The sequence below is a fragment of the Pristiophorus japonicus genome, chromosome 26, assembly GCF_044704955.1.
Source record: "Pristiophorus japonicus isolate sPriJap1 chromosome 26, sPriJap1.hap1, whole genome shotgun sequence".
Classification (NCBI taxonomy): domain Eukaryota; kingdom Metazoa; phylum Chordata; class Chondrichthyes; family Pristiophoridae; genus Pristiophorus; species Pristiophorus japonicus.
The window spans coordinates 22,611,707-22,639,679 of NC_092002.1; the positions used below are offsets into that span (position 1 = coordinate 22,611,707).

At 43.9% G+C, this 27,973-nt stretch overlaps 1 protein-coding gene across 1 annotated transcript in view; it reads left to right on the top strand.

Moving 5' to 3' along the window:
• The window catches only part of zc3h4 (zinc finger CCCH-type containing 4), a 52,024-nt gene extending 30,385 nt beyond the window's left edge, over nt 1–21,639 (top strand). Inside the window, exons 8-12 of the mRNA XM_070867936.1 lie at nt 1,827–1,936; nt 7,676–8,025; nt 11,148–11,488; nt 13,852–14,094; nt 15,081–21,639. Of these exons, the coding sequence (XP_070724037.1) occupies nt 1,827–1,936; nt 7,676–8,025; nt 11,148–11,488; nt 13,852–14,094; nt 15,081–16,579 (2,543 nt within the window). The 3' untranslated portion in view covers nt 16,580–21,639. The remainder of the gene's footprint in view (nt 1–1,826; nt 1,937–7,675; nt 8,026–11,147; nt 11,489–13,851; nt 14,095–15,080) is intronic.
• Nucleotides 21,640–27,973: the final 6,334 nt, after the last annotated feature.

Sequence of the window (27,973 nt, forward strand, 5' to 3'; positions counted from 1 at the left end):
ATATAATACAAAGATCATGTCTGTGACAATTTATTGAAGCAGCCCCCCACCCCCCCACCACGGATCATTCCTGGCTCAGTGAACAGTCCATTATCACACAAAGGTGTTTTGATGGGTTTTTCTTCAGCAACAATTTTGATAGTAACTTTGCCAAAGGATGAGGGAACCGATCAGACTCAGTGGAATCAGGGTCGTTACATGTTGTGTTGATTTGTAAGTCTTGTTAACAGCCTGACCACAGGAGTTCAATGGACAGGACAGTAAGTTAAATTTAAACAAACACATGTCACTGTGTGTTAATAAAAACAGAAAATGCTGGAACCCTCAGCAAATCAGGCAGCAGAGAGAAACAGAGTTATTGTTTCTGGTCGGTGACCCTTCGTCAGAACTGGAAAAGTTTGAGATGTTGTCATTGTGTTGTCTGATTACTCCAGCTACTTCCTTGGTTAGCATATTCATGAAGTTAATCAATCATGTCTGTGTCTCTGTGTGAATCATTTCCTCCTACATTGCTTACAGCTTGTTTTAAAAGTCCCATTGTTTCCTCGAGGCATTGGATAACTTACAAAACTGCCTTTACAGCACAGCCGCTAACTCAGTTTACTTTAAGTTAAGTGCGTTCTTGCTGCAGGACTGGCTACACAGGTAACAACAGTCAAAGCAGTGAACCAGCTCCAATAAACCCGTCAATCCCAACAATTTCCCAATTTCTGACAGTGACACCTTATCGAATCAGGTCCTAGCTGCAGCAACTCTCAGAACTGCCAATCTACAACTTCCTCCTGGCCCACAATCCCCATCACCTTCCAATCAATCATGTTACAAACCGCAGCAGACCGTCATGCTGTACGGGCAATGATTGTCTCTGTTACTATTTGTAAAGCAGCTTGTGTCTTCAAAAGACACCTCCGCAGCAGAATAATATACTTCCCATTACATGGTATAATGCTCCTGTCATTATTAAACAAGTGTATCATCGGACTGACTGTCACTAATGTCATGAGAGATCTACCAGTTTTAACAAATAGCAGATGTACATAGAATGAAATTAATAATGTATCCCCATTTCTTTAAGGAAAGGAACCCGCTCTTTCTGCAAACTTTATCCATTCTTTCCAAGGACCTCTGAACTGTAGAACTGATTGCCCCCCCCCCCCCTTTCTACGACAGTCTTTTAACATTTTACGCTTGGTGTTAACTTTATCTTCTCTTCTGCAATTTTTAACCTCGGTATCCTGCACATTGGGCCTTGGCTGTTCAACTCAGAGCAACTTTGCAGTGATGCAGAAGAGATGGTATAACGTCCGAGTCAGGTCTAGACCTGACACCAGAGCTCAGTGGTGAGAGATCGCCTCAGGGTGACTATCTTATCGGGTTTGGGTTTAGCACCGCACAGAGCAGTGTCCCCACTGGGATGTCAAATCAAGTTTGAAACGTTCTCGCGTGTCCTTGAATTTTATGCTTACTTCATAAACATGAGCTGAATATTTGTTGTCTAGTTCTGAGAATGCACCTGCTCCTCGAAACCTTTCGGGTTTACTGTCTGAGTGGGTATGAGTGTCTGTGCAAAGCTCTTTTCCCCTCCCCCCAGCCTCCACAGTTTAATTTAGAGCCAAGCCCTATTAATCAGATTGTGGTAACTACAGAATAAACACAACATAAATTCTTCAACAGGGAAAAATAAACGTTTTGAGAGGGATTTGACCTGTCCGTTTCTTATTAGACAATTCAGAAGAATGACAATGCATTGTTAAAATTTGGTTTGAGCTTTTGTTAGAAAATTCTGTTGCCCTTTCAGGAAAATTATTGTCCTTAATCTGCTTCACATGAATTTCCTTGCAAGTTCTTCCATACAACTGGAAATTGTTACCAGGGCGACGAGTGCAAATTTTCCCACAGGCTTCTAACCGAAGAAACCAGGGAGCTGCTGGACAAGGTAAAGCAAATCCAGGATTTCTGTTCCCAATTTTCTCCCGTCCAGTCAGCAGTGACTCGTACTGGGATACAGGTCCATGGTGGCAGCCCTTGGGTATCTTGCTTCAGTGGCCATTTTCAGTTGTGATTCTGGATCTTGTCCGCAGGTTATTTTATCATGTGGGAGCACATCTGAGCACAATCTTGTTCTCAGCCAATGTCCATATATAGAAACATAGAAATTTACAGCGCAGATGTAAATTTCGGCCCATTGTGTCCGAGCCAGCTGACAAAGAGCCACATGGTCCTTAGTCAGCAGTCCTGAAGGTTACATATAAATCTATGAACAATGACGGAAAGGCAAAGAGCATCCAGCCCAACCAATCCGCCTCACACAACTGTGACACCCTTTATACCGAAACATTCTACACTCCACCCCAACCGGAGCCATGTGATCTCCTGGGAGAGGCAAAAGCAAAATTAAAAACCCAGGCCAATTTAGGGAGAAAATTCCTCTCCGACCCATCCAGGCGATCAAAACTAGTCCAGGAGATCACCCTGGCTGTATTCTATTCCCTGCAGGACTTACCATTATATCTGCTCCATCCAACAAAAGGTCATCCAATCTAATCCCAATTACCAGCTCTAGGTCCGTAACCCTACAGGTTGCTGCACTTTAAGTGCCCATCCAACCATCTCTTAAAAGTGGTGAGGGTTTCTGCATCCACCACTCTTCCAGGCAACGATTTCAAGATCCCCACAACCCTCTGCGTAAAGAAGCCCCCCGCCAAATCCCCTCTAAACCTTCCACCAAACACCTTAAAACTATGCCCCCTCGTAATAGACCTCTCCACCAATGGAAATAGGCCCTTACTATCCACTATGTCCAGGCCCTTAAATATTTTGTAGATCTCGATGAGGTCTCCTCTCAACCTCTTCTGTTCCAATGAGAACAAACCCAGCCTATCAAATCTGTCCTCATGAACTAAGATTCTCCATTCCAGGCAGCATCCTAGTAAATCTCCTCTGCACCCTCTCTAGAGCAGTCACATCCTTCCTATAAAACGACGACCAGGACTGCACGCAATACTTCAGCTGTGGCCTAACCAAAGTATTATACAATTTAAGCATAACCTCCCTGCTCTTATATTCTGTGCCTCGGCCAATAAAGGCAAGCATTCCGTATGCCTTCTTAACTACCTTATCCACCTGGCCTGCTACTTTTAGGGATCTGTGGACAAGCACTCCAAGGTTCCTTTGATCATCGACACTATTAAGTGACCTACCGCTTAATGTATATACCCTTTCCTTATTAGCTCACACTTCTCTGAATTAAATTCTATTTGCCACTGCTCTGCCCGCCTGACCAGTAGATTGATATCCTCCTGCAGCCCATGACTTTCCTCTTCATTATTAACCACACAGCCAATTTTAGTGTCGTCTGCAAACTTCTTAATCTAATATATGAGCACTTTTCAGAAGGTGGTTGGTCACTGAGTAATAAGCGAGAGCAAGAATCCTGGCTCATTTCTGGTCCTTAACCCAAGCCATTTGTAGCATCCTTGTGGTTGCCCAGATCAAGCACCAAGACTTACAAAGCACAAAAGGTAATAAGCAATTAATTAACAAATAAAAAATAGAAGAAACCCTGCACCTAAAGCACCAAGACCAAAGTAATAAGCAATCAATCAATCAATAACAAATAAAAAAAAAATAGAAGTCCTACCTTTATGTGAAGGGAAGGCAGTGGGCCGCCGATGAGGGAGGGGGGGTTAGAAAGGAGGGGGGCGGTGTGAAGAGGGTGGGGAGGGGGCAACGTTAAACAGACGAGCCTGCCCTGTGATCCTGAACTTCCATTAGTACAAAACTCTTGCAAGAATCCAACTCCATTTACTCACTTCACACAAGTATTAATTAGTGAAAAAAAGTCCTGCCCAACTATACCTCCGTGCTGAACTCACTATCCGGCTGAACTCCCACCGAGGGTAAATTCCATAGTCGTCTGTGCTTTCACAGTCCACTGTTCCCTCACAGGTCGCAGTGGGGAGCCCATTAGGCCAGGGCTAGGGGCGACGTGCTTTGGGCCCCTCCCACACCGCCTGTAGCACATGCGCACAGAATCTGAGGGCGAGGAGCTACTGCACATGTGTGCACACTCTAGCATGCGTGTGCAGAGGTCCCGGCACTGTTTTCAGTGCGTTCTGTTGCACTTCACCAAGGGCCTGGATCGATCGGACTGCGTGGAAAATACGAAGGTAAATAATAGGCGCCGTTTCTGTTCTAAAATGTCGGCGGATCTCAAGGAGGTGCGCCATTCTAAGGGTCGGTGGAAACTTGGCCCCATTATAACCAAAGTCTCCTCTTGACTGCCTGGAAGAATGAAGGTAGACTGACTAGTTGCAGGTTCACAACACAATGCTGGTTTAATAAGTCTTTATTAATACATAAATAGTAAAAGGGCAGTAAAAGGAAGGGTAGGGCTGATTAGGGGCCAAACAGGAGATCGGCTTGTGGAGGCAGAGTGCACGGCTGAGGTACGAAGTGAGTACTTTGCACTAGAGAAGTGGCAATGCAGCAGTAAAGGTGGAGGCAGTCATGGTATTGGATAGAATAAAAATAGTTAAAGAGGATTTACTTAAGATTAGCAGTCCTCAAAGTAGAAAAGTCACCTGGTCCAGATGGGGAGAGTCCTCGGTTACTGAGGGAAGTAAGACTGGAAATTGTGGAGCCTCGGGCCACAATCTTCTAATCCTCCTTGGGTATGGGGGTGATGCCACAGGACTGGAGGATTGCAAATGTTGCACCCCTGTTCACAAAAGGGGAGAGAGATAAACCCAGCAACTACAGGCCAGTCTGCCTAAAGTCAGTGGTGGGAAAACTTTGAGACAATAATCAAGGACAAAGTTAATTGGCATTTGTAAAAGTATGGGCTAATAAATGAAATTCAGCACAGATTTGATAAAGGCAAATCGTATTTGACTAACTTGATTGAGTTCATTGATGAAGTAACGGAGAGCGTTGATGAAGGTAATGCGGTTTATGTTGTGTATACGGACTTCCAAAAGTTGCTTAGGAAGTGCCACATAATAGATCCGTCAGCAAAATGAAACCCCATGGGATTAAAGGGATAGTGGCAGCATGGATACAAAATTGGCTAAGGGGCAGAGAGTGGAGAGTAGTGGTGACCGGTAGTGTTTCAGACTGGAGGGAAGTATACAGTGGTGTTCCCCAGGGGTCAGTATTAGGACCACTGCTCTTTGTGATATTAATGACTTGGATCTACAGGGCAGATGATACGAAACTCAGAAATGTAGTAAACAATGAGGAGGATCGTAACAGGCTTCAGGAGGACAGAGGCAGACTGGTGAAATGAACAGGCACAAGGCTGATGGAATTTAATGCAGGAAAGTGTTGTGATGCATTTTGGTAGGGGAATGAGGGGAGGCAATATAAATTAAATGTTGCAATTTTAAAAGTGTACATAAGAACATAATAAATAGGAGCTTGAGTAGGCCATTTGGTCCTTCGAACCTGCTCCGCCATTCAACAAGATTATGGCTGATCTATCTCAACCCCACCTTCCCGCACTATCCCCATATCCCTTAATTCCCTTCGTTCCCAAAAATGTATCGACCTCTGCCTTGTATATGCTCAACGACTGAGCATCCACAGCTCTCTGGGGTAGAGAATTCCAAAGATTCACAACTCTTTCAGTGAAGAAATTTCTCCTCATCTCAGTCCTAAATTTTGAGATTGTGACCCTGTGTTCTAACTTCCCCAACCTGGGGAAACATCTTCTCAGCATTAACCCTGTGAAGCCTCTTAAGAATTTTATTTGTTTCAATTAGATCATCTTTCATTCTTCTAAACTCTCGGGAATATGATCAGAGACTTGGGGGTGTATGTATACAAATCTTTAAAGGTAGCAGGAGAAGCTGAGATGGCTGTTAAAAAAGGGATTATTTATTGATAGAACGATAGAGTACAAACGCAAGGAAGTTATGCTAAACCTGTATAAAACACTGGTTCGGCCTCAGCTGGAGTTTGTGTCCAATTCTTTAGGAAGAATGAGATTTAGTAGATTGGTACTGGGGATGAGGGACTTCAGTCAAGTGGAGAGACTGGAGAAGCTGGGGTTGTTCTCAGAGCAGAGAAGGTTAAGAGAAGATTTGATAGAGGTGTTCAAAATTGTGAATAGTTTTGATAGAATAGATAGGGAGAAACTGTTTCCAGTGGCAGAAGGGTCGCTAACCAGAGGACACAGGTTTCAGGCGATTAGCAAAAGAACCAGAGGCAACATGAGGAAACATATTTCTTTACACATCGAGTTGCTATGATCTGGAACGCACTGCCTGAAAGGGTGGTGGAAGAGAATTGGATAAATTTAACCAACTTGATTGAGTTTTTTGATGAGGTAACAGAGAGGGTTGATGAGGATAATGCGGTTGACATGGTGTGCATGGATTTCCAAAAGGCATTTGACAATAGGCCAGCTAGCAAAGTTGAAGCCCATGGAATAAAAGAGACAGAGGCAGCATGGATACGGAATTGGCTTAGTGACAGGAAACACTGTAGTGGTGAACGGTTGTTTTTCGGACTAGAGGAAGATACACAGTGGTGTTCTCCAGGGGTCGGTACTAGGACCACTGCTTTTCTTGATGCATATTAACGATTTGGATTTGGGTGTACAGGGCACAATTTCAAAATTTATAGATGACACAAAACTTGGAAGTATAGTGAACAGTGAGGAGGAGAGGGATAGACTTCAAGAGGACATAGATAGGCTGGTGGTATGGGTGACATATGGCAGATGAAATTTAATGCGGAAAAGTATGAACTGATACATTTTGGTAGAAAGAGTGAGAGAAAATATAAACTAAAGGGTTCAATCCTAAAGAGGGTGCATGAACAGAGACCCGTTGAAGGTGGCAGGGCAGGTTGAAAAATCTGTTAAAACATACAGGATCCTGGGCTTCATGAATAGAGGTATAGAGCACAAAAGCGTAGAAGTTATGATGAACCTGTATAAAACATTGGTTCGGTCTGAACTGGAGTATTGTGTCCAATTCTGGGCACCACACTTTAGGAAGAGTGTGAAGGCCTTGGAGAGGGTGCAGAAAAGATTTACGAGAATGGTTCCAGGGATAAGGGACTTCAGTTACGGGGATAGACTGAAGAAGCTGGGGTTGTTCGCCTTGGAGCAGAGAAGGTTGAGAGGAGATTTGATCGAGGTGTTCAAAATCATGAGGGGTCTGGACAGAGTAGAGAGAGAGAAACTGTTCCCATGGTGGAAGGGTCGAGAACCAGAGGACACAGATTTAAGGCAATTGGCAAAAGAACCAAAGGCGACATGAGGAAAAACTTTACACAACGAGTGGTTAGGATCTGGAATGCGCTGCCTGAAGGAGTGGTGGAGGCAGACTCAATCGTGGCTCTCAAAAGGGAGTTGGATAAGTTGCTGAAGGAGAGAAATTTGCAGGGCTACGGGGAAAGGGCAGGGGGAGTGGGACTGGCTGAAATGCTCTTGCAGAGAGCCGGCACAGGCTCGACGAGCCGCATGGCCTTCCATGCTGTAACCATTCTATGATTCTATGAAATACTTGAAGGAAAAAAAAAATAGAGCTAAGGAGAAAGAGGTGGGGAGTGGGACTAATTGGATAGCTCTATCAAAGAGCCGGTACAGGCACGACTGGCCTCTTTCTGTGCTGTATCATTCTATGAACTGGTCATTAACTTGGTGATTTTTCATCATTTCAATCAGATGTTAGCCAGTGAGGCAGAAGCTGGTGCAGAGGACGAGAAGGAAGTGGAAGAGCTGAAGAAACAAGGAATCACTCCCTTACCGAAGCCGCCACCTGGAGTTGGGTTGTTACCCACACCACCTCGACCTCCAATGCCACCTCCTTCGAATATGCCCAATGCTCCTCGACCTCCTATGATGGGACCGCCACCCCCAGGTCCTCCGCCACCTGGTCCCCCACCAATAGGTCCTCCACCTCCATGCCCGCCACCTCCTGGGCCACCATGTCTACCAGGTCAAAAGAAGATCCCCTCACTCTTTGAGATTGTTGTTCAACCCACTCCACATCTAGCACACAAAATGGGAATGAGGTATGCATTTTGTAGCCTACTCTTAGATTTTGACCAGTCTATTTTATATGAACTTGTTTATATAGTTATATCCCTGGTTGTTAAATGGTCTTTTTTTAAAAGTGTACTATATGGTGTGATGGAATTGCTAACGCTTGTGCCATTAATGACACAATATCAGTAGCTCTAATCCTTTAATCCGTTGGTCAGAGCACCCTGCTCCCTTAGTTTAAGGCAGGAAATCTTTAATCTGTTGCAGAGTGCTGAATCACTGGAGTTAGAATTCTTAGCGCATTTACACAGCGAGCTGTTTCTGGAGAGAGAGGGGATTAAAGAATATGGCTGAAATGTTGGGGTTGTGTTGAACCTAAAAGTGGGCTGCAGGCTTGTTGGACCCCCAGTGGGCTTTCCCTCTTATCACATGTTTTTATGGATGGTGCACTTTTTGTGAAGAACAATTTTTGTAATAGCTTTAATTTTACAGTATGCTGTGTTCGGTTTATATCATACTGGTTTTCAAACTAATGACCATAAGTAATATACTTACTAACATCCGTTGCTGCCCATTGCTTGTCTTATACGCTTAAATACTAATGTTTGAAGTCATCCCAAATGCAGACATTTTGTAGCAAACTGTCCGCGATGTGACTTCACAACATCTTGGTCCATCGATAGGATGGCCAGTTTCCATCTATGATTAACCATCAACCTGAGTTGAAGATTGTCGCGTTCAAGCCATGCACCAGGGCTTGAGCGCATAAACTAGGCTGATACTCCAATGCAGTTTTGAGGGAGTGGAGTATTCAGAGATGCTGTCTACATGTTTAGTGAATGTTAAAAGCTATAATGGGTTGGCATTGGTAGAGGATGAGATCAAATGAATCGAAGGGTCTTCTTCACCCAGACCTTTCCTGAAGTGGATGTTCCTGATGCCACAAGAGGGAAACTTTGTAGGAAGTATTTGTTGCTGTTGTATTGTTTTCCTCTACCAGAGTTCATAGAGGGATGTGATCGGGGCCCAGGAGAGGCGAGAGTTTGGGGCCCAGGGGCAGCACGAGCCAGCCCACACTGCGATATGTGTGTGCACTAGGTCCGTGCAGCAGAGCTGGTCTCCAATTGTCCTGGTTAACCCTTGTCACTGGACTAAGACCTAGCTCTGTCAAGCCTGTGTGGTGGCTGTGTGCAACGATCACCCCATGTTAAAAAAATCCACGCACAGGCATCTTCCACCCTTCAATATGTAGTTCCCAACATTCCATTGCCTCTGGATCAGTTCCTATGGAGTGGAGGGTAGCCAATGTAACCCCACTTTTTAAAAAAGGAGGGAGAGAGAAAACAGGGAATTATAGACCGGTCAGCCTGACATCGGTAGTGGGTAAAATGATGGAATCAATTATTAAGGATGTCATAGCAGTGCATTTGGAAAGAGGTAATATGATAGGTCCAAGTCAGCATGGATTTGTGAAAGGGAAATCATGCTTGACAAATCTTCTGGAATTTTTTGAGGATGTTTCCAGTAGAGTGGACAAGGGAGAACCAGTTGATGTGGAATATTTGGACTTTCAGAAGGCTTTCGACAAGGTCCCACACAAGAGATTAATGTGCAAAGTTAAAGCACATGGGATTGGGGGTAGTGTGCTGACATGGATTGAGAACTGGTTGTCAGACAGGAAGCAAAGAGTAGGAGTAAATGGGTACTTTTCAGAATGGCAGGCAGTGACTAGTGGGGTACCGCAAGGTTCTGTGCTGGGGCCCCAGCTGTTTACACTGTACATTAATGATTTAGACGAGGGGATTAAATGTAGTATCTCCAAATTTGCGGATGACATTAAGTTGGGTGGCAGTGTGAGCTGCGAGGAGGATGCTGTGAGGCTGCAGAGCGACTTGGATAGGTTAGGTGAGTGGGCAAATGCATGGCAGATGAAGTATAATGTGGATAAATGTGAGGTTATCCACTTTGGTGGTAAAAACAGAGAGACAGACTATTATCTGAATGGTGACAGATTAGGAAAAGGGGAGGTGCAAAGAGACCTGGGTGTCATGGTACGTCAGTCATTGAAGGTTGGCATGCAGGTACAGCAGGCGGTTAAGAAAGCAAATGGCATGTTGGCCTTCATAGCGAGGGGATTTGAGTACAGGGGCAGGGAGGTGTTGCTACAATTGTACAGGGCCTTGGTGAGGCCACACCTGGAGTATTGTGTACAGTTTTGGTCTCCTAACCTGAGGAAGGACATTCTTGCTATTGAGGGAGTGCAGCGAAGGTTCACCAGACTGATTCCCGGGATGGCGGGACTGACCTATCAAGAAAGACTGGATCAACTGGGCTTGTATTCACTGGAGTTCAGAAGAATGAGAGGGGACCTCATAGAAACGTTTAAAATTCTGACGGGGTTAGACAGGTTAGATGCAGGAAGAATGTTCCCAATGTTGGGGAAGTCCAGAACCAGGGGACACAGTCTAAGGATAAGAGGGAAGCCATTTAGGACCGAGATGAGGAGGAATTTCTTCACCCAGAGAGTGGTGAACCTGTGGAATTCTCTACCACAGAAAGTTGTTGAGGCCAATTCACTAAATATATTCAAAAAGGAGTTAGATGAAGTCCTTACTACTAGGGGAATCAAGGGGTATGGTGAGAAAGCAGGAATGGGGTACTGAAGTTGCATGTTCAGCCATGAACTCATTGAATGGCGGTGCAGGCTAGAAGGGCCGAATAGCCTACTCCTGCACCTATTTTCTATGTTCAGGATCCAGAATATTAAAGCTTTCATTGAAACACCTGTGAACTCATCTGTTTTCGGCGTGGAAGTAAGTCATCCTCGTTTCGAGGGACCGCCTATGATGATGACTGTTTTCCATTTCCTGAGATCTGCCATTTCTGGCCTTTCCTCTTTGAATGGAGCAGCTCAGCTATGAGAGCTGTGGAACCATCATATAAAATTGAAACGGTCACCATGCGATCTGCCTTTGAATGTAGACCGGTGAACTCTCAGACTCCTGTGAGACTAAGGCACCACTTGCTGTTAATGTTTGTTTTGATGCAGAAAAAGTACAATTGTCCTCAAAGAATAGATGTTGTGTAAGACCGCAGTTTGCAAATCAAGCACGAGTTTGAGAATAACATTGATTTATCTTTTCCTACACAGGCCACGGTTCCCCCCACCACCTCCTGGATTCCCAGGGCCTCCGGGACCACCTGGGTCCCCAGGACCTCCCATGGGGCCAGGACCTGCTCCAGGGATGGGACCAGGGCCAGGTCCCATGCCTGGCCCGATGCCAGGACCTATGCCAGGCCCTGGCCCAGAGGAGATTACGCTGGGCCCTGGAATGAATCCAGGACCACCTGTGGGACTGGGCCCTCCAATGGCACCATTCATGCAAGGAGATCCAGGGCTGATGCCCCCTGTTCCTTCTGGACCCAATTTCTATGATAGCTATTATCAACAGCAGGGAATGCAGATGGACCCTGGTCAAGATGGAGAAGGAGGTAGGACACAAGTTATATACCTTTCCAGTCCAGGGAATACAGTGCTGCATAATTATCCTGTATTTTCAGCACACATTAGTCATATATTCAGGAAGCTAACATAAAGATTTGATATCATACAAATATATGTGGAGCATCCTCTTCAAACATTTTCAAGCAATTTAATAGGTAAAATTCACACGGCTTTTTTTGAATGCGCAATTATTTTATTTCTGCCATCTCCATGTTCCCCATCACTAATTCCCCGGTCTCGTCCTCTAACATTTACTTTATCCATTTTTTCCCCCTTTTTATATACCTATAGAAACTCCTGCTATCTGTTTTTATATTTTGTGCTAGTTTACTTTCAAAGTCTATCTTCCCTTTCTTAATCATTTTTTTTAGTCATTCTTTGCTGGCTTTTAAAAGCTTCCCAGTCTTCTGTCCTCCCACTAGTTTTGGCCACTTTGTATGCCCTTGTTTTTAATTGGATACCGTCCTTTATTTCTTTAGTTAGCCACGGATGGCTATCTTTTCTCTCACACCTTTTCCTCCTCACTGGAATATATTTTTCTTGAGAGTTGTGAAATATCTCCTTAAATGTACACCACTGTTCATCAACTGTCCTACACTCTAATCTATTTTCCTAGTCCACTTTAGCCAACTCTGCCCTCATACCTTCATAGTCTCCTTTATTTAAGCTTAGTACGCTTAGAGATCCAACTTTCTCACCCTCCATCTGAATTTGAAATTCAACCATGCTGTGACCACTCATTCCAAGGGGATCCTTTACTAGGAGATTGTTTATTAATCCTGTCTCATTACACAGGACCAGATCTAAGATAGCCTGCCCTCTGGTTGGTTCCGTTATGTACGGCTCAAGGAACCCGTCTCTTATGCACTCTATGACCTCCTCCTCAAGGCTACCCTGATCAATTTGATTTGTCCAATCAATATGGAGGTTAAAATCACCCATGATTATTGCTGTTCCCTTTTTACAAGCCCCCACTATTTCCTGGATAATGCTCCGATCAACAGAGTTGCTACTGTTAGGGGGCCTATAGACTACGCCCACCAGTGACTTTTTTCCCTTATTGTTCCTTATCTCCATCTAAACTGTTTCAACATGGAGATTACTTTTTTAAGTATGTCTGGAAGACAGTCCAAAGTACTTCCATTTGAAATGAATTGAATGAGTTTATGAGCCATGTACTGTTCCCACTTCTTTCATATTCCTACTAATAAGCTTGTCTACTGCTAATTTATAAAATGTAGCTTGATTCTTAATAGGACCCATATGGTCAATTAGTTTATCATTGCTGTGACAGTAAATGTCTGAGTGTTGTAGAATAATGCTGTGATTACATCTTTCCTCGCAAATTGTGTGAGAATAGCTCCATTTTGAGTGTATTTTGAACTCCATTAATAATGTAATAAAGGGAAAAGAAATGTGTTAGGCAGTTTTATTGTCTCCTTCACCTCCAATTTTCACAGCTCTCCTGAAGCTGCCGTCTCATGCCAAGATACAGTTCTGTGTGTCAGCTGCTCCATAGTACCTCACCATCTGTGACCCTGAACAAGGAGTATTGACAGGTTGTTCAACTTTGGGGAAACACAAGAGTCTCGCCAGCATCCACATGCTCCCTGTCCAGTAGGAGGTGGTGTGTAGCGATCAAGCAGGTTGCCCATTGATGCATCATTGTAGCAGGTGCAAGTAGAGACCAGACCTGGTGGCTCTCCAAGAGGGGGAAGAGAAGCGAATGACAAATATGAGGCATTCTTTAACTCTCTTTCCAACTATACAGATGGATAACATTTGGCAATTAAAAGTACTCCCTCCTTCACAATCAATTCGTATTTTAGCTGTGGAAACATTGGAGCACTTGCGCTTCATCAAAGCATTGGGGATTTTGGATTTCCGTTCCCCGTTCTCTGTCATGTTGAGTTACCTGGCTGACCTTTCTGCTGTTGCCTCTATGGGCAGAAATCATGGAAGAGGCAGTCGCCCCAGAATCCTGCTGTGTGCCTCCCAGCATATAGTCGAAGAGCACAATGATTTTCCACCCTCTCTGGTGTAGGCGATATGTCGTCTCGGGAGAAAACGGAGGAGTTTGTACTTTCACAAACATGAATTAGAGCAATTTCCATCTTTATGCCCACCTACTATAAGCCACATAGAACAATTACTGCTCTAGTTAGCTCCTATGAAATAGGTTGACTCGCCCAAACAATTGACCTGCTACTCAACAAGAACATCTAGATTTGCTTTGAAACGAGTAAAAGTTATTTTGTTTGAAGAAGCTTTTAGACTGAATGTGTTGCGATGTCTGAGGATAATCAGCCTCTCGCTCTTTGCTCACTGCTCTTGCTCCTTTCTGTGCCAGGTGACTATGAAGAGATGGAGGAAGGAGATGGGCAGCCCGTTTTGCTGCCGCCGATTGAGGAAATGGAGGCGGAGGAGAATGGAGGTGTCCCATCTGGTCAGAAAGCAGCGGTGAATATCCCGGACTTCCTTCCCGCAGCCCAGCGGGCACTCTTCCTACGCATTCAGCAAAAGCAGCAGGAGGAAGAGGAGAAAGCCAAGAGAAGAGCAGACAGCAGCCAGCGGGAGAAAGAGAACCAGGCGGGCAAGTAGTGCTTTTTGTATTCTGGTTGGGCTTTGTACAGTAAATAACGTTAATCGATGTCCCAGTGCAAGCCTCAATCAAACTAGAAAGTAAGCAGATTTTTTTTCCCCAGTCATCCTTAAGTACTGTGTGGCTGTTGCCCACAATATTTGAAAGCTTGTTGCAAATACCCTGAAAATTTCATACATCGTGTGGAGTAAACTGCACCCACTGTATTCAAACCCATGTTTAATATGTTAGCCAAATAGTTCCAATGGTAGACTCCATTCACTGGCTTGAATTTGAATCCTAACTTCAAGACGACAGTCAGAGGCTGTTCATTGCGGTTTGAGAGTATTGATGGTTTCTGTCGGACTATAAGGTGGGCTGCCATACATGTTTGCAGACAGACCTGACTTCACCATGTGAAGTGCATCTCCAACTGCCTGATACAGGCCAATATTGACACCACAAAGTCCATGATTTTCAAGATAAATACGGCGGGGGAAAAGCTATTTGGCTGATTAATGCAGAAAGAATCTGCACTTTCTCCGCCATCCCCACCCCAACATCCTGTTTAAACTAGAGCAGTGGCTTTGGCTTCACTGCTCTGCCTGGACTTCTCTTCTACATGGTTCATATACTCTGTGTACGAAAAACTTCCTGACATCAGTTCTACGTTGACCGTTCTCCAATTTGAACCCCTGACCCCTTGCAATGATTTCTGTGATTTAATTTGAAGTAGTGATACCTTTTCTTTACCATTTCCTATCTTTTATACCTCTAGAGGTACTCTCAGTCATTCTCAAGGTTTCAAACTGTCTCGACCTACATGATGGCTATACTGGGAGCAGAAAAGTAGAGAAATGGGGATTAACAATCGATGCTAAGTTACACCACAATGTATAATAAAAGTTTGTGCACTTAACTTAATAGAAGAGAAGCGATCACCTCAAACTGAAAGAGCTCTTGCAGTATAAAGTAATGTGCTGCTGTGTGTTTTGTAGGTGATGGTGATAATTGGTACTCAAGTGATGAAGACGACGGTGGAAGTAGTATGAGTTGCATATTAAAAACACTCCGCCAGCAGTCTGCCAGCAAACCTCCAGTGCAAGCCTCATGGGTGGCACATAACAAGGGGAATGGTAGCAGCCAGAGTGGCGCTGATCCGCGCCTGCAGAAGGAGAGGCAGTCGAGTGCAAATCGGCCCGTGGACCCCCGGGTTTCCAGGGACCCCCGGCTATCTCGCAGCACGGAGAACACGTCGGGAAGTTCTGGATCCGATACAGCTGCTGCAGAAAACAGGACTGTGACTGTGCCCAAAACAGAGGCTGTCCATCAAACAGTCGCCGCCAATGTGAAGCCTCCAGTAGCAATTAATGATGAGGATGGGGAGAGGATTCTGAGGGACAGGGCAGTCATAATTCCTCTCGATCCTCTGCTTGGTTCCACACTCAGAGATCCCAGGTCTCAACTGAAGCAGTTTAGCCATATTAAAATGGACATCACCCTGGGGAAGCCTCATTTTGCTAAAGGTATCTTGTGGAGCACAGAGGACCTGATCCCAGTGCTCATCCCTAAGCCCGACCCTGTTGCTGTTTCCGTGCCCTTCCCAGCATTGGCCCTCCGGTTGAACCGTTCACCGCAAACTGGGCCTTCGGACCCCAGACAGCGCATCACTGACCCAGTCGTGGAGCCCCCCCAGCCAGCCCCGAGTCCTTCCCTTCCAGACTTGGGCTTGTTGACTCGAATATTGAAGAGTGTGGATGCTTCAGCGACCAAGGCCACCACGCAGAACGACAAGCCTTCCGACCCCAGGACACGAAAGATTCCCTCTGACCCAAGGCTGCAGAGGTCCAGTGGCGGACTCCAAACCTCTAACTCCCAATCCGGAAAGCCCGCGGAGCAGAATGAGCCTCCTGTCCCGCCGGTGGCGAAGGAATTGGGTGTTGTACCATATGATCCCAGGTTGGTTACTGCTGGTGGGCAGAGCAGAGGAGGAGGTGGAGGACAGAGCTCCATGCTGAGTGGTATTAGTTTGTATGATCCAAGAACTCCGAGCACCCAGAGTGCAAATATCAGAGGCACCGAGTCTTCCAGTGAAGCTAACCTTCAGCTTAAAGGTTTGGACGTCCCTAAAGGGGCAAGTAAGCCAAAAGAGCCATTGTTTGTAAGGAAGTCAGCGCTGGATCAACTGGAAACAGAGAAATCGAGTTCCGAAACTCCCACGGACAGATACAATAGTTACAACAGACCCAGGCCGAAACCAGTGGCTCCTGCTGCCCCCATACAGGAACCGGGACAAACCGGATTGCACAGCCTCCCGGTGCCATCTCTGTTTGGACTGGTTCACCCGCAGTTCTCCGAGGTGAAGCAGGCCAGTAAATCCGGCTCAGGCAGTCCCTTTGGTGGGAACAGTCCTCCTGGGGAGAGCGAGCAGGACGCAACCTCCTTGAAGGACGTTTTTAAAGGGTTCGACCCCACTGCGTCACCGTTTTGTCAGTAAATTGTAAATGGACAGTGAATGCTGTATTTAACCTCACATCAGGGGCTGGACACAGTGTCGGGCAACGTTTTATCATATTCTCTAACTTTGTAATTTAATAAATGCTTCGAAAGCAGGTGTTGAGTTCACCGAGCTGAACTTTAGTTAGTTCAGAAGACTAATATCTGAATCCAAGACGTGATTCAGTGCATTCGTTCAGAATCTTCGAAAGCAAAACACGCAAAAAATTGGCTTTGTCCAGTTATTGGCTCTTGTGCATTCTTTCTGATGAAAGTTGCAATAGCAGGAGCTTGTCTGTGACAAGATGCCCAGCTCTTCCTGATTCAAATAGAAGACAAGAGATTGATAATTTTTGACCGAACACAGTCTTTTGGAAACACTGCCACAGTTATATATAGAAGTGCATAATTGTTATCGAATGTAGATGTAATCTGAAGCGAGTTGAATGATGTGTTTGTGCAGTGACCCTCCTATACATTTAGATAGTGTTTAGTTCTGTGGCTTCCTCAGTTTACTCTTTCCTGCTCGATGTGGAGATGAAGAGGTTGCGGCTGGATTATATCAAATAATTGACTGTCTGCAGCCTCTGCATCACCAGATATCCCCATCCTGCAACGCAGAACTCCCGCAAACATTTCCCATGTACGGCTGTGAAACGTCCCAGGGTTAAAATCCCTGCTACAAATGTGGACTGTCTTAAACATGTATTTTAAAAATACATACACATATGTATATAAACTACACTCTTGACAAACTGAGGGACAGAATATTCAAGAATAATCGAGAATCTTTTTTATCTTTTTAAAAAAAAAGAGCAGCACCTCCTGCCTCCCTGGAAACTGCTGAGAGCTGGCCATCATTTTTGTGCAAACGTGTCTAAATTGGACATGTGGGTCTTCCAAGTTACCACAGCTTTCTCAGCTCAAGGGTTGTGCTCTCGGTGACATATTCACAACTGACTCCAAATACTGTATACTGAAGCATTTCTTCTGTGGAGAAATCGTACACAAGGTGCTGTTTTTTGTTTTACTTTTTGTTTTAATATGTTAATATGTACAAAAAGCCGAGAAAAAGTCAAGTATTCACATCGTTTTAGGTCTGTTTGTATCTGCAGCTTAGACACTGAAGAATCCGAGTCGGATGGATTAGTGTAGAATAATCTGTTTGAAGGAAATAAACAGTTTTTCCTGTCGTAAGGCTCCCATATTTCCTAAAATTCAGGTCCGGTGCACAGTGACAAATTCATTTTGTTTTTTGAAGTCTGTGTAAATATATAGGGTTTGCTGCTGATTGTAACAGAGTTTCCTCGAACACTGCACTAACTCCAGTGAAAGAGTTTAATTTATTTTTCTACTCATTATCTGTAAAGTGCTTCCGTGCACTGGTGCGACCAGTGCCGGTTACAGTGCTGTAAATCTAATGCTGTGCATACCTGTCAGCAATGTTCCCCTTAAGCTGCGTGGCCATTCAATGGCCTGGAGGTCCCACACTGCCAGCTCACAGGCTTTTAAATGGACAAACAGTGCATGTGGGTAATTTGAATTGACCGTCACCCAAAACAATATTAGAGGGAACGTTTCTTGTCAGATGGTTGTAAATTTCCAAAGGTACCAACCAAATCCATGTGTTAACTGGACTAGCCACCTGAATTGGGCTCAGCAAGTCACATTGCACACTGCCAGGAGTTCTCTCTGGGCAAGTTATCGAGCAAGTGCGCTCCCAGCAGATGCCGAGTTGCCAGCCGCTCAGAGTGTGTTGGTGGGGTAAGTCATAGACAGCTCGTATACAAATGAGCTGTTGATGTCAGTGAGGGGCGAAAATGGATGTTTTGGATGGGACTGTGACCAGAGGATGTGTAGGTTTATGTGTTCAGCGCTGGCTTTAGGGGTTGGCATTGTGTGTCACTGCAGGGTTAGTTTGTGGGATCCTGTGACAGTGAGGCATGGCTGAAGGATGACGAGTACGACTGCGATGGGGGGGATGGACGGACAGATGGACGGAGTGTTGAGATGGGTTACATTTGGGTACACACTTGAAGTTGGATCTAGACATGCACGGGGCCAAAGGGAGCGTGTTTTTGGTTGGTTAGTTGGATTGTGATGGAATCCAGTTGGGGTTATGTTGTGGATTTATTCCTGATGTGAGGATTTTAAATAGCACGATACCCAGTATGAAGACTCTGGAGTTTGCTTTACAATGATGCTGTGTAGAAGAGAGGTAGCTCCATTGTTCGTGGGATAGCAGCGACCTTTTTATAGCTCAGCCAAATATATTTTTATTACAAATATAAATATGGTATAGTGACTGACCTGGTGGTGTACTCCATTGCTACAATCGTTATTTATTACACACAGTTGTAATGTTCTTGGACCTTGTGTCATCTCTCAATGCGGAACACTAGTAACAGCTGGCTGATGTTACACAGTGCGTTCTAAAGTTTTATTTAAGTTCTGTATGAACTGTACATAATATTTACAATAGCCGATATTTCGAATGTTTAACAGGTATAATCCAATCTTGCAGTTCAGAAAGTGTTATGAAATGCTGGAGCACTGATACCTTTAGAACCTGTTGATCAGGTTCCTGACCTTTTAATTTGCTTCCAAAGTATTAGTTCTATCATTTCAGAAATTGTGTCCTTTTTAACGAGGTGTATTTATATCTTGATGTACAAATTGCTAAGGGTCTATATAAGTTATTTACCCCTCCTCCATTTCACAAAGTATGCGGGGCGTTTGAGATGAGCTCCCATTACCTTGAACACTCTACTCGAGCAGTGTAACCAGCCGGCCGCTTATTACAGGTAACAATCTTAAGCTGGGATTTAGTAATACACACTCTCTGTGTTCGCTTTCTTTCCGGAGCTGAGTTGGGCTGTTATTTGAAGCACATTTCAGCTTTGTTTCATTAGTATTTCTTCAGTGTTATCACTTGAGATAATGGTGAAACTTAACTTAATGTTATTGATTTTTAAAGTCTGACCTAAAGTACAATCCCTTCCTCTTTTTAAGATTTAAATTTCTTATTAATTGATGCTCAAAATAGGAAAATGTCTAAAAGGTGTGGTTGATGTGTTGTGAAGCTTTTGAAATTGTCGCTTGGGGATCTGTAAGTGAATATAGTTAGTCACAATGCCACCTTATCTTTACAGTTTATTGAACTAGGAAGCAAGGTGTAAATTCTACATGTCAGATGCGCCGTGATGTCTTTTTCGTCACAAGATAAATGTTTGTTCTTCTGAATGTACCAAATAGGAATTGTTGTATTTTAAAGAATTTAAGCTACAAAAAAGAACATCCTTTTGAACAAGCAGTATTAACGACATAGGATATTCAACAATGAAAGAGTTGAAGTGGACTGTAGATTATAGATGGATTTGACATTTATAACGTACGTCACTCATGGCAAATAATCACATTACATTTGCCTACTTTCATCAGTTGAGCCAGAAGACCAGTTGTGATCCAGTTGAAACCAAATGAAATAGGATTTACTTGTGATGTGGCACATCTGTTAATAAAAGTGCAGTGCACTCACTGTGATAAGTCCAACTGAAATTGAGCTACAGTTTAATTTTCGGGTAGACTAAAGTCAGTCACCTCTTTCACCAAGTCTTCTGAAATCCCAGGGTGCAGTCTGCTCTGTGTAATAACACGGGGCAAAATAAGCGGCCTTATTCGTGCTCTATCAATCTGTTGTGCTGGAACATTGGAGTGGGGGGAATCGGGGATTGTGCTTCTAATTCAATGACTAAGGGTTGCTTAAATGTTTCACTGAGCTCGGTTGGATGACATCCCACACACACTTTTACATTGGACAGTATTATTTGTGATTTGACCCTGCGCACTGCAGTATTGCCGCTTGTAATGCTCGATTTCCAGAGGGAAAAAGCTTGTAGAGCAAGAGGTCTGGTCCAACTCAGCTGATCTAGGTTAAAAATTTAGGATTAATCCAAAGTGAATCGAAATGAAAGTTCTTTGCGCAGGTGTATTATCACTTCAAATGAATTTGGATTAAGCTTGATCTGGATTTATTTCAGAGTGGCCAAACGTGCAGCCTGTGTTTCCCGCTGTTGCAAAGCACCATTTGTGTGTGTGCGTGTCTGCCTGTGTGTGTGTGTGTGTTGTGTCATGCTTTGTATTACCTTTCAAAGTGAATGAGTTTGCTCAAATAGTATAATGTGATTTAATAAAAAACATAGAGTATAGTTTGCAGGCTTGTAAACCTCAACTACAAGGGTGAAAATCTCCTGGTCAGTGGACATTGGTGCTTTGATTCAAACCCACTCTGTGACTATGTAGTCAGTGGAGTACTTGGCAGTTTTGAATATCAAATTGAGCCTGTGTGTAAGGGGTTTATACATAAAGACCAGACTCTAGTTGGATCGATTAATTCTGTATGTATAAAGTATTATGGCATGCTAATTTCCAAATGAATTGGAAGGATTTACGTAGACTCGAGTAGTTCCTCCAACATGGATTGCAGTGGTCTTGATTCCGATTGATCAGATCTTCCTAGGACACGCTAAATTCTTCATTGCGATTCTATTGCAATAAGCTGGGTTTTAATGGTTTGGCGTGCACGGAATCAGTCAAGCGCATATTCTCTTGGGCCAAATATTCTCAACACATATAAGCTGTGCACTGAATCCTAGACCGGTTGTTTAAACAGTTCAGCTAACCCGACTAAATGTCACACGGCACTTTGCTATTCGACGAATAGCAGCTCAACTCCCCACAGGAGATGTACAATACACAGTAAAGTGTTGCCTAATTCTGGGTCCAGCCTCTCGCACCTACCACAAACCTGTTTTCCTTGTATATGTAAAAAAAAAAATCAGTCTTTGTATTTAACTGTCTTTGAAATGAACGTATTAATTACCTTCTTAATTAGTTAAACTGTATATCTTTTTTTTAAAGAAGAGATGCTATTTGCAGGGAGGGGACATGCTGAAGAAGCTAGTGTAAGTGTGTTACTGTGCACCCTGAAACATCCAAATTACATGTCTTTCGTGATAGGTAGATTGTATTGTCATGTATCCTTTCATCAGCTTTTTAACCATCAGCTAATAAAAAGTACAGTATTGATATTTTATTCTCAGTGAGTCCTCTTGGTCTTTGAGGCAATCGTTAGCTTCAATGCTCGTAGGTTACGGTTCGTATTCTCATAAGTAGGCCACCTGGCCCCTCGAGTCTGCTTTCCCATTCAATGGCTGATCTGATACTGGCCTCAACTTCACTTCCCTGCCTGCTCCCCATAACCCTAGACACCCGTGTCGTTCAAAAATCTGTCTATCTCCATCTTAAATGTATTCAATGACCCAGCCTCCACAGCTCTCTGGGGTGGAGAATTCCAAAGAATCACAACCTTCAGAGAAGAAATTCCTCATTTCCGTTTTAAATGGGCGACCCCTTATTCTGAAACTATGCCTCCTAGTTCTAGATGCCCCCACAAGGGGAAACATCTTTTCTGCCTCTACCCTGTCAAGCCCCCTCAGAATCTTATACGTTTCAATAAATCATCTCTCATTCTCGATAGCTATCCAGTGACCACTGCTGGAATGTGTATGTGTTTGGACATTGGTTGGGAATGGGATCGGTCAAGCTCTGTCATGATACTTTCATGGTCAAGTAACCCACCGATCCCCACTCTCGGCTCACAGACAAAGGATTGCCACCTGGGCAAGGTACTGAAGAGCTGCTGGCACCCAAGGAACTGTACCTCTGAGATCCAACACCTTGGTGAGAGGAGTAAACCGGGAAAAAAATAAGCTAAGAACCTGGGCTGTAGGGACCTCAGTCTTCAGTTGTCGTTCAGTTCACTGAAACATCAGCAGTTGTGTGAGGATGGGAATGGGTGGTGCAGTGGGATAGACATTGTTTTGTTCCAGCTGATGGGATGAAAACTTCATTTGCTCGGAGGAAGGGCCTACATGAAATATGGTCGGGTAGTCTGTTCCCCAAATTTGGCACTAATTTGGTACTGTAGCATAGTGATCATATTACTGGACTAGCGATCCAGAGGCCTGAACTAATGATGCTGAGAGAGTTCAGATCCCACCTCAACAGCTGGGGAATTTTAATTCAGTTAATTAAATACATTTTGAATAAAAATGTTAGTATCAGTATTGGTGACCATGAATCTATCAATTTGTCATTAAAAACCCATCTTGTTCACTAATGACGCTAAAGAAAGGAAATCTGCCGCCCTTACCCGGTCTGGCCGACTCCAGACCCACAGCAATGTGGTTGACTCTTAACTGCCCCCTGAAATGGCGTAGCAGGCCATTCTTTTCCGGACAATTATGGATGGGCAATAAATGCTGTCCTTGCCAGCGACAACCACATCCCATGAACTAATTTAAAAACATGATGGGACACAGGGTGAAGTTGGGGACAAATATCACAGATAATCTGAGGTTGTGGCATATTGTCAGGATTGCATCAATGAAACCTCTAAGCTATACTTGACCTGGGAGTGCTTAAGACTGCCAAGTGTGCCTGATAATGGAAGTGCCTGACTCCCCAGCATTGACATCTCTTTTCTTGATGAGGACATCAAATACCTTACTTGTCCAGGTGTCACTGGGTATGCCCACAATAATATCCTGTTACCGACAAATTTATTTTTGTTACTGATAAATACAACAAAAATTTTCATTTTTGATCATGGAATGTGTTGGTTTTAAGTAGACTGTTTCCCAGCCCCTGACCACAGTGTTAATTAACTATGACTGATGCCTACATTAATCAAATGCTGCAAGCACCATAAAGACGGGTAGCACGAGTTTAGTAGTCTTCCAAAGCACATCGTTTTAAGATTTTTGTTTGTGGTTAACTTCAGGATATTAAATTTCAATACATCATTCCGCAGCTTACAGGTAAAGGCATGTACTTTATTTTCAAAGTACTTTGCCATCTGTTACAAATATATATCATTTATTAAAATTAAAAAAAATCTGCCTGAGGTTTTATTAAATTACTAGATCAGTAATCCTGTCGAAGCTGCTATTGTGATGCTCCTGATCGGAGGGGCTCGGTGTATTCCCACTAGGTGAATTCAGCCAGAATGGAAAAATGATCTTGAGTAGTTGCATTCCAGCAACATATGCTGAGGACAGAGTATGCAGTCGGCCCACGCGGTCGTTTATTTTTCAGGAGTCAGTGGCTCTGGATTAGCAATCGGCCCTAGCCCAAATTAATTATTGAAATGAATGGACCCGTTCCAAGGTGAATAGAGCTCCTCTTGTAAATAACATCACTGGTAAAAATAAAATCATGAAACCTTTTCTCAAAATATAGGTTTTAAATAGACCCTGAAGTATTTATTGGAAATAAAAGAGATGATGCCAGGCACTCCTTTCCTTTAAACAGCCAATTCAGATTAGTCCTGAAATTGATGGGTTAATAAAGCTGTATCTACAATATAGTAGGAACATTACTTTGTGTCAACCTCTCCATTATAAGTCCGATGTCAACATTTATTAAGGAAATTGCCAAAGTAAACTGTGAAGCTTCATTCGATCCTCCCACCACTAGTGGCGTTATACTGGCTAAGTTTTGCAACTCCTCAGCCTGTGCTGCAGGTAAACTCTGCTGGGGTCAGTTCTATTTCTCTGTTAAATCACCCTAAGCTCTGCTATTTACTGAGGTACCAAAGTATTATGTAAACTATAAGATGTAATATATTGAAAATAAGGACTGAATTTTATCTGCACATCTTGGTTGAATCATCAAGTGCCCTCTAACCCGCTTCACCTGAAGGCTACACTTAGTTCTAACACCGGCTAGTGTTAATACATTAGAATTATGGTACAGCGCTTTTTTCTGGTAATTCGCTGATGACAATCTAAATAGCTTCGTACTGGTGTCTAGATAACATGCCTATGTCACTGCCCATTTTTTATAACCTGTCTGGAGACATACACACTGACTCAAGTACCCGGTGTCAGTGGCCTAGTAAATGAGTGACGGCAAGGTTCGAAGTGTAAACCGTCTGCTTTTCAAGGGATTTTGGCACCGATTGCACAGTCAGAAAAAATAGATTTCACACCAACAATTCATCGTAGCTGAGCCCAATCCTGCCCTCACCCAAACGTCGACATAGACAGGCCCTTTGCAGTTGGAGTCATTCTATAGTGATCAGGAGTGTGGGAACCCTCACTGTCCTCTAATCATGGGGGCTGAGGCAAAGTGGCCTCTGTGATTTTAACTACATCAAGTGGTGCTTTTACCTACTAGGCAACTAAGGGAGGTTAATAATTTTAGTTTTACCTTGTCCTACATATCCGCTGCGTAAAGGTAAAAATCGGTCTTCTAAAAGTTAGTATTAAAAATATTAAAGGCACACATTTCCTGGTCATAAACCTCACTTCCTGTTATCATAATTTTTAGTCACACGTTGAACGGCAACATTTAACATTGTAAATGCCCCATATCTATTATAATGGGAATGTTTTGTATCCGTCTTTACGTTAGAGGACACTAACAATATCCCAACAGTGGCTATGGGGGGGAGGAACTTAACACAATCACTAAGGAGGTCGTACTCAGTAAGATAATGAGACTAAAGACAGATAAATACCCTGGACCTGATGGCTTGCATCCTAGGGTCTTAAGAGAAGTAGCGGCAGGGATTATGGATGCATTGGTTGTAATCTACCAAAATTCCCTGGATTCTGGGGAGATCCCAGCAGATTGGAAAACTGCAAATGTAACACCCCTATTTAAAAAAGGAGGCAGACAAAAAGCAGGAAACTATAGACCAGTTCGCCTTACATCTGTGGTTGGGAAAATGTTGGAGTCCATTAATAAAGAAGCAGTAGCAGGACATTTGGAAAAGCAAAATTCGGTCAGGCAGAGTCAGCATGGATTTATGAAGGGGAAGTCATGTTTGACAAATTTGCTGGAATTCTTTGAGAATGAAACGAACAGGGTGGATAAAGGGGAACCAGTGGATGTGGTGTATTTGGACTTCCAGAAGGCATTTGACAAGGTGCCACATAAAAGGTTACTGCACAAGATAAAAGTTCACAGGGTTGGGGGTAATATATTAGCATGGATAGAGGATTGGCTAATTAACAGAGAACAGATAAATGGTTCATTCTCAGGTTGGCAATCCGTAACTAGTGCTGTGCCGCAGGGATCAGTGCTGAGAACCCAACTATTTACATTCTATATTAACGACTTGGAAGAAGAGACCGAGTGTAATATAGCTAAGTTTGCTGACGATACAAAGATGGGAGGAAAAGCAAAATGTGAGGAGGACACAAAAAAATCTGCAAAATGACATAGGCTAAATGGGCAAAAATTTGGCAGATGGAGTATAATGTTGGAAAGTGTGAGGTCATGCACTTTGGCAGAAAAAAAATCAAAGAGCATAGAAACATAGAAAATAGGTGGAGGAGTAGGCCATTCAGCCCTTCGAGCCTGCACCACCATTCAATATGATCATGGTTGATCATTCCCTCAGTACCCCTTTCCTGCTTTCTCTCCATATCCCTTGATCCCTTTAGCCGTAAGGGCCATATCTAACTCCCTTTTGAATATATCCAATGAACTGGCATCAACAACTCTCTGCGGCAGGGAATTCCACAGGTTAACAACTCGCTGAGTGAAGAAATTTCTCCTCATCTTAGTCCTAAATGGCTTACCCCTTATGCTAAGACTGTGTCCCCTGGTTCTGGACTTCCCCAACCTCGGGAACATTCTTCCCGCATCTAATGATTTAGATGAGGGGATTGAGTGTAGTATCTCCAAGTTTGCGGATGACACTAAGTTGGGTGGCAGTGTGAGCTGCGAGGAGGATGCTGTGAGGCTGCAGAGTGACTTGGATAGGTTAGGTGAGTGGGCAAATGCATGGCAGATGAAGTATAATGTGGATAAATGTGAGGTTATCCACTTTGGTGGTAAAAACAGAGAGACAGACTATTATCTGAATGGTGACAGATTAGGAAAAGGGGAGGTGCAAAGAGACCTGGGTGTCATGGTACATCAGTCATTGAAGGTTGGCGTGCAGGTGCAGCAGGCGGTTAAGAAAGCAAATGGCATGTTGGCCTTCATAGCAAGGGGATTTGAGTACAGGGGCAGGGAGGTGTTGCTACAGTTGTACAGGGCATTGGTGAGGCCACACCTGGAGTATTGTGTACAGTTTTGGTCTCCTAACCTGAGGAAGGACATTCTTGCTATTGAGGGAGTGCAGCGAAGGTTCACCAGACTGATTCCCGGGATGGCGGGACTGACCTATCAAGAAAGACTGGATCAACTGGGCTTGTATTCACTGGAGTTCAGAAGAATGAGAGGGGACCTCATAGAAACATATAAAATTCTGACGGGGTTAGACAGGTTAGATGCAGGAAGAATGTTCCCAATGTTGGGGAAGTCCAGAACCAGGGGTCACAGTCTAAGGATAAGGGGTAAGCCATTTAGGACCGAGATGCGGAGGAACTTCTTCACCCAGAGAGTGGTGAACCTGTGGAATTCTCTACCACAGAAAGTTGTTGAGGCCAATTCACTAAATATATTCAAAAAGGAGTTAGATGAGGTCCTTACTGCTAGGAGGATCAAGGGGTATGGCGAGAAAGCAGGAATGGGGTACTGAAGTTGAATGTTCAGCCATGAACTCATTGAATGGCGGTGCAGGCTAGAAGGGCCGAATGGCCTACTCCTGCACCTATTTTCTATGTTTCTATGTTTCTATGTTAACCTGTCCAGTCCCGTCAGAATATTATACGTTTCTAAGATATCCCCTCTCATCCTTCTAAACTCCAGTGTATAAAGGCCCAATTGATCCAGTCTCTCCTCATAGGTCAATCCAGCCATCCCTGGAATCAGTCTGGTGAACCTTCGCTACACGCCCTCAATAGCAAGTACGTCCTTCCTCAGATTAGGAGACCAAAACTGAACACAATATTCCAGGTGAGGTCTCACCAAGGCCCTGTACAACTGCAGCAAGACCTCCCAGCTCCTATACTCAAATCCCCTAGCTATGAAGGCCAACATACCATTTGCCGCCTTCACCGCCTGCTGTACCTGCATGCCAACTTTCAATAACTGATGAACTATGACACCCAGGTCTCATTGCACCTCCCCTTTTCCTAATCTGCCACCATTCAGATAATATTCTGCCTTCGCGTTTTTGCCCCCAAAGTGGATAACCTCACATTTATCCACATTATACTGCATCTGCCATGCATCTGCCCACTCACCTAACCTGTCCAAGTCACCCTGCAGTCTCTTAGCGTCCTCCTCACAGCTCACACCACCACCCAGTTTAGTGTCATCTGCAAACTTGGAGATATTACACTCAATTCCTTCATCTAAATCGTTAATGTATATTGTAAAGAGCTGGGGTCCCAGCACTGAGCCCTGCGGCACCCCACTAGTCACTGCCTGC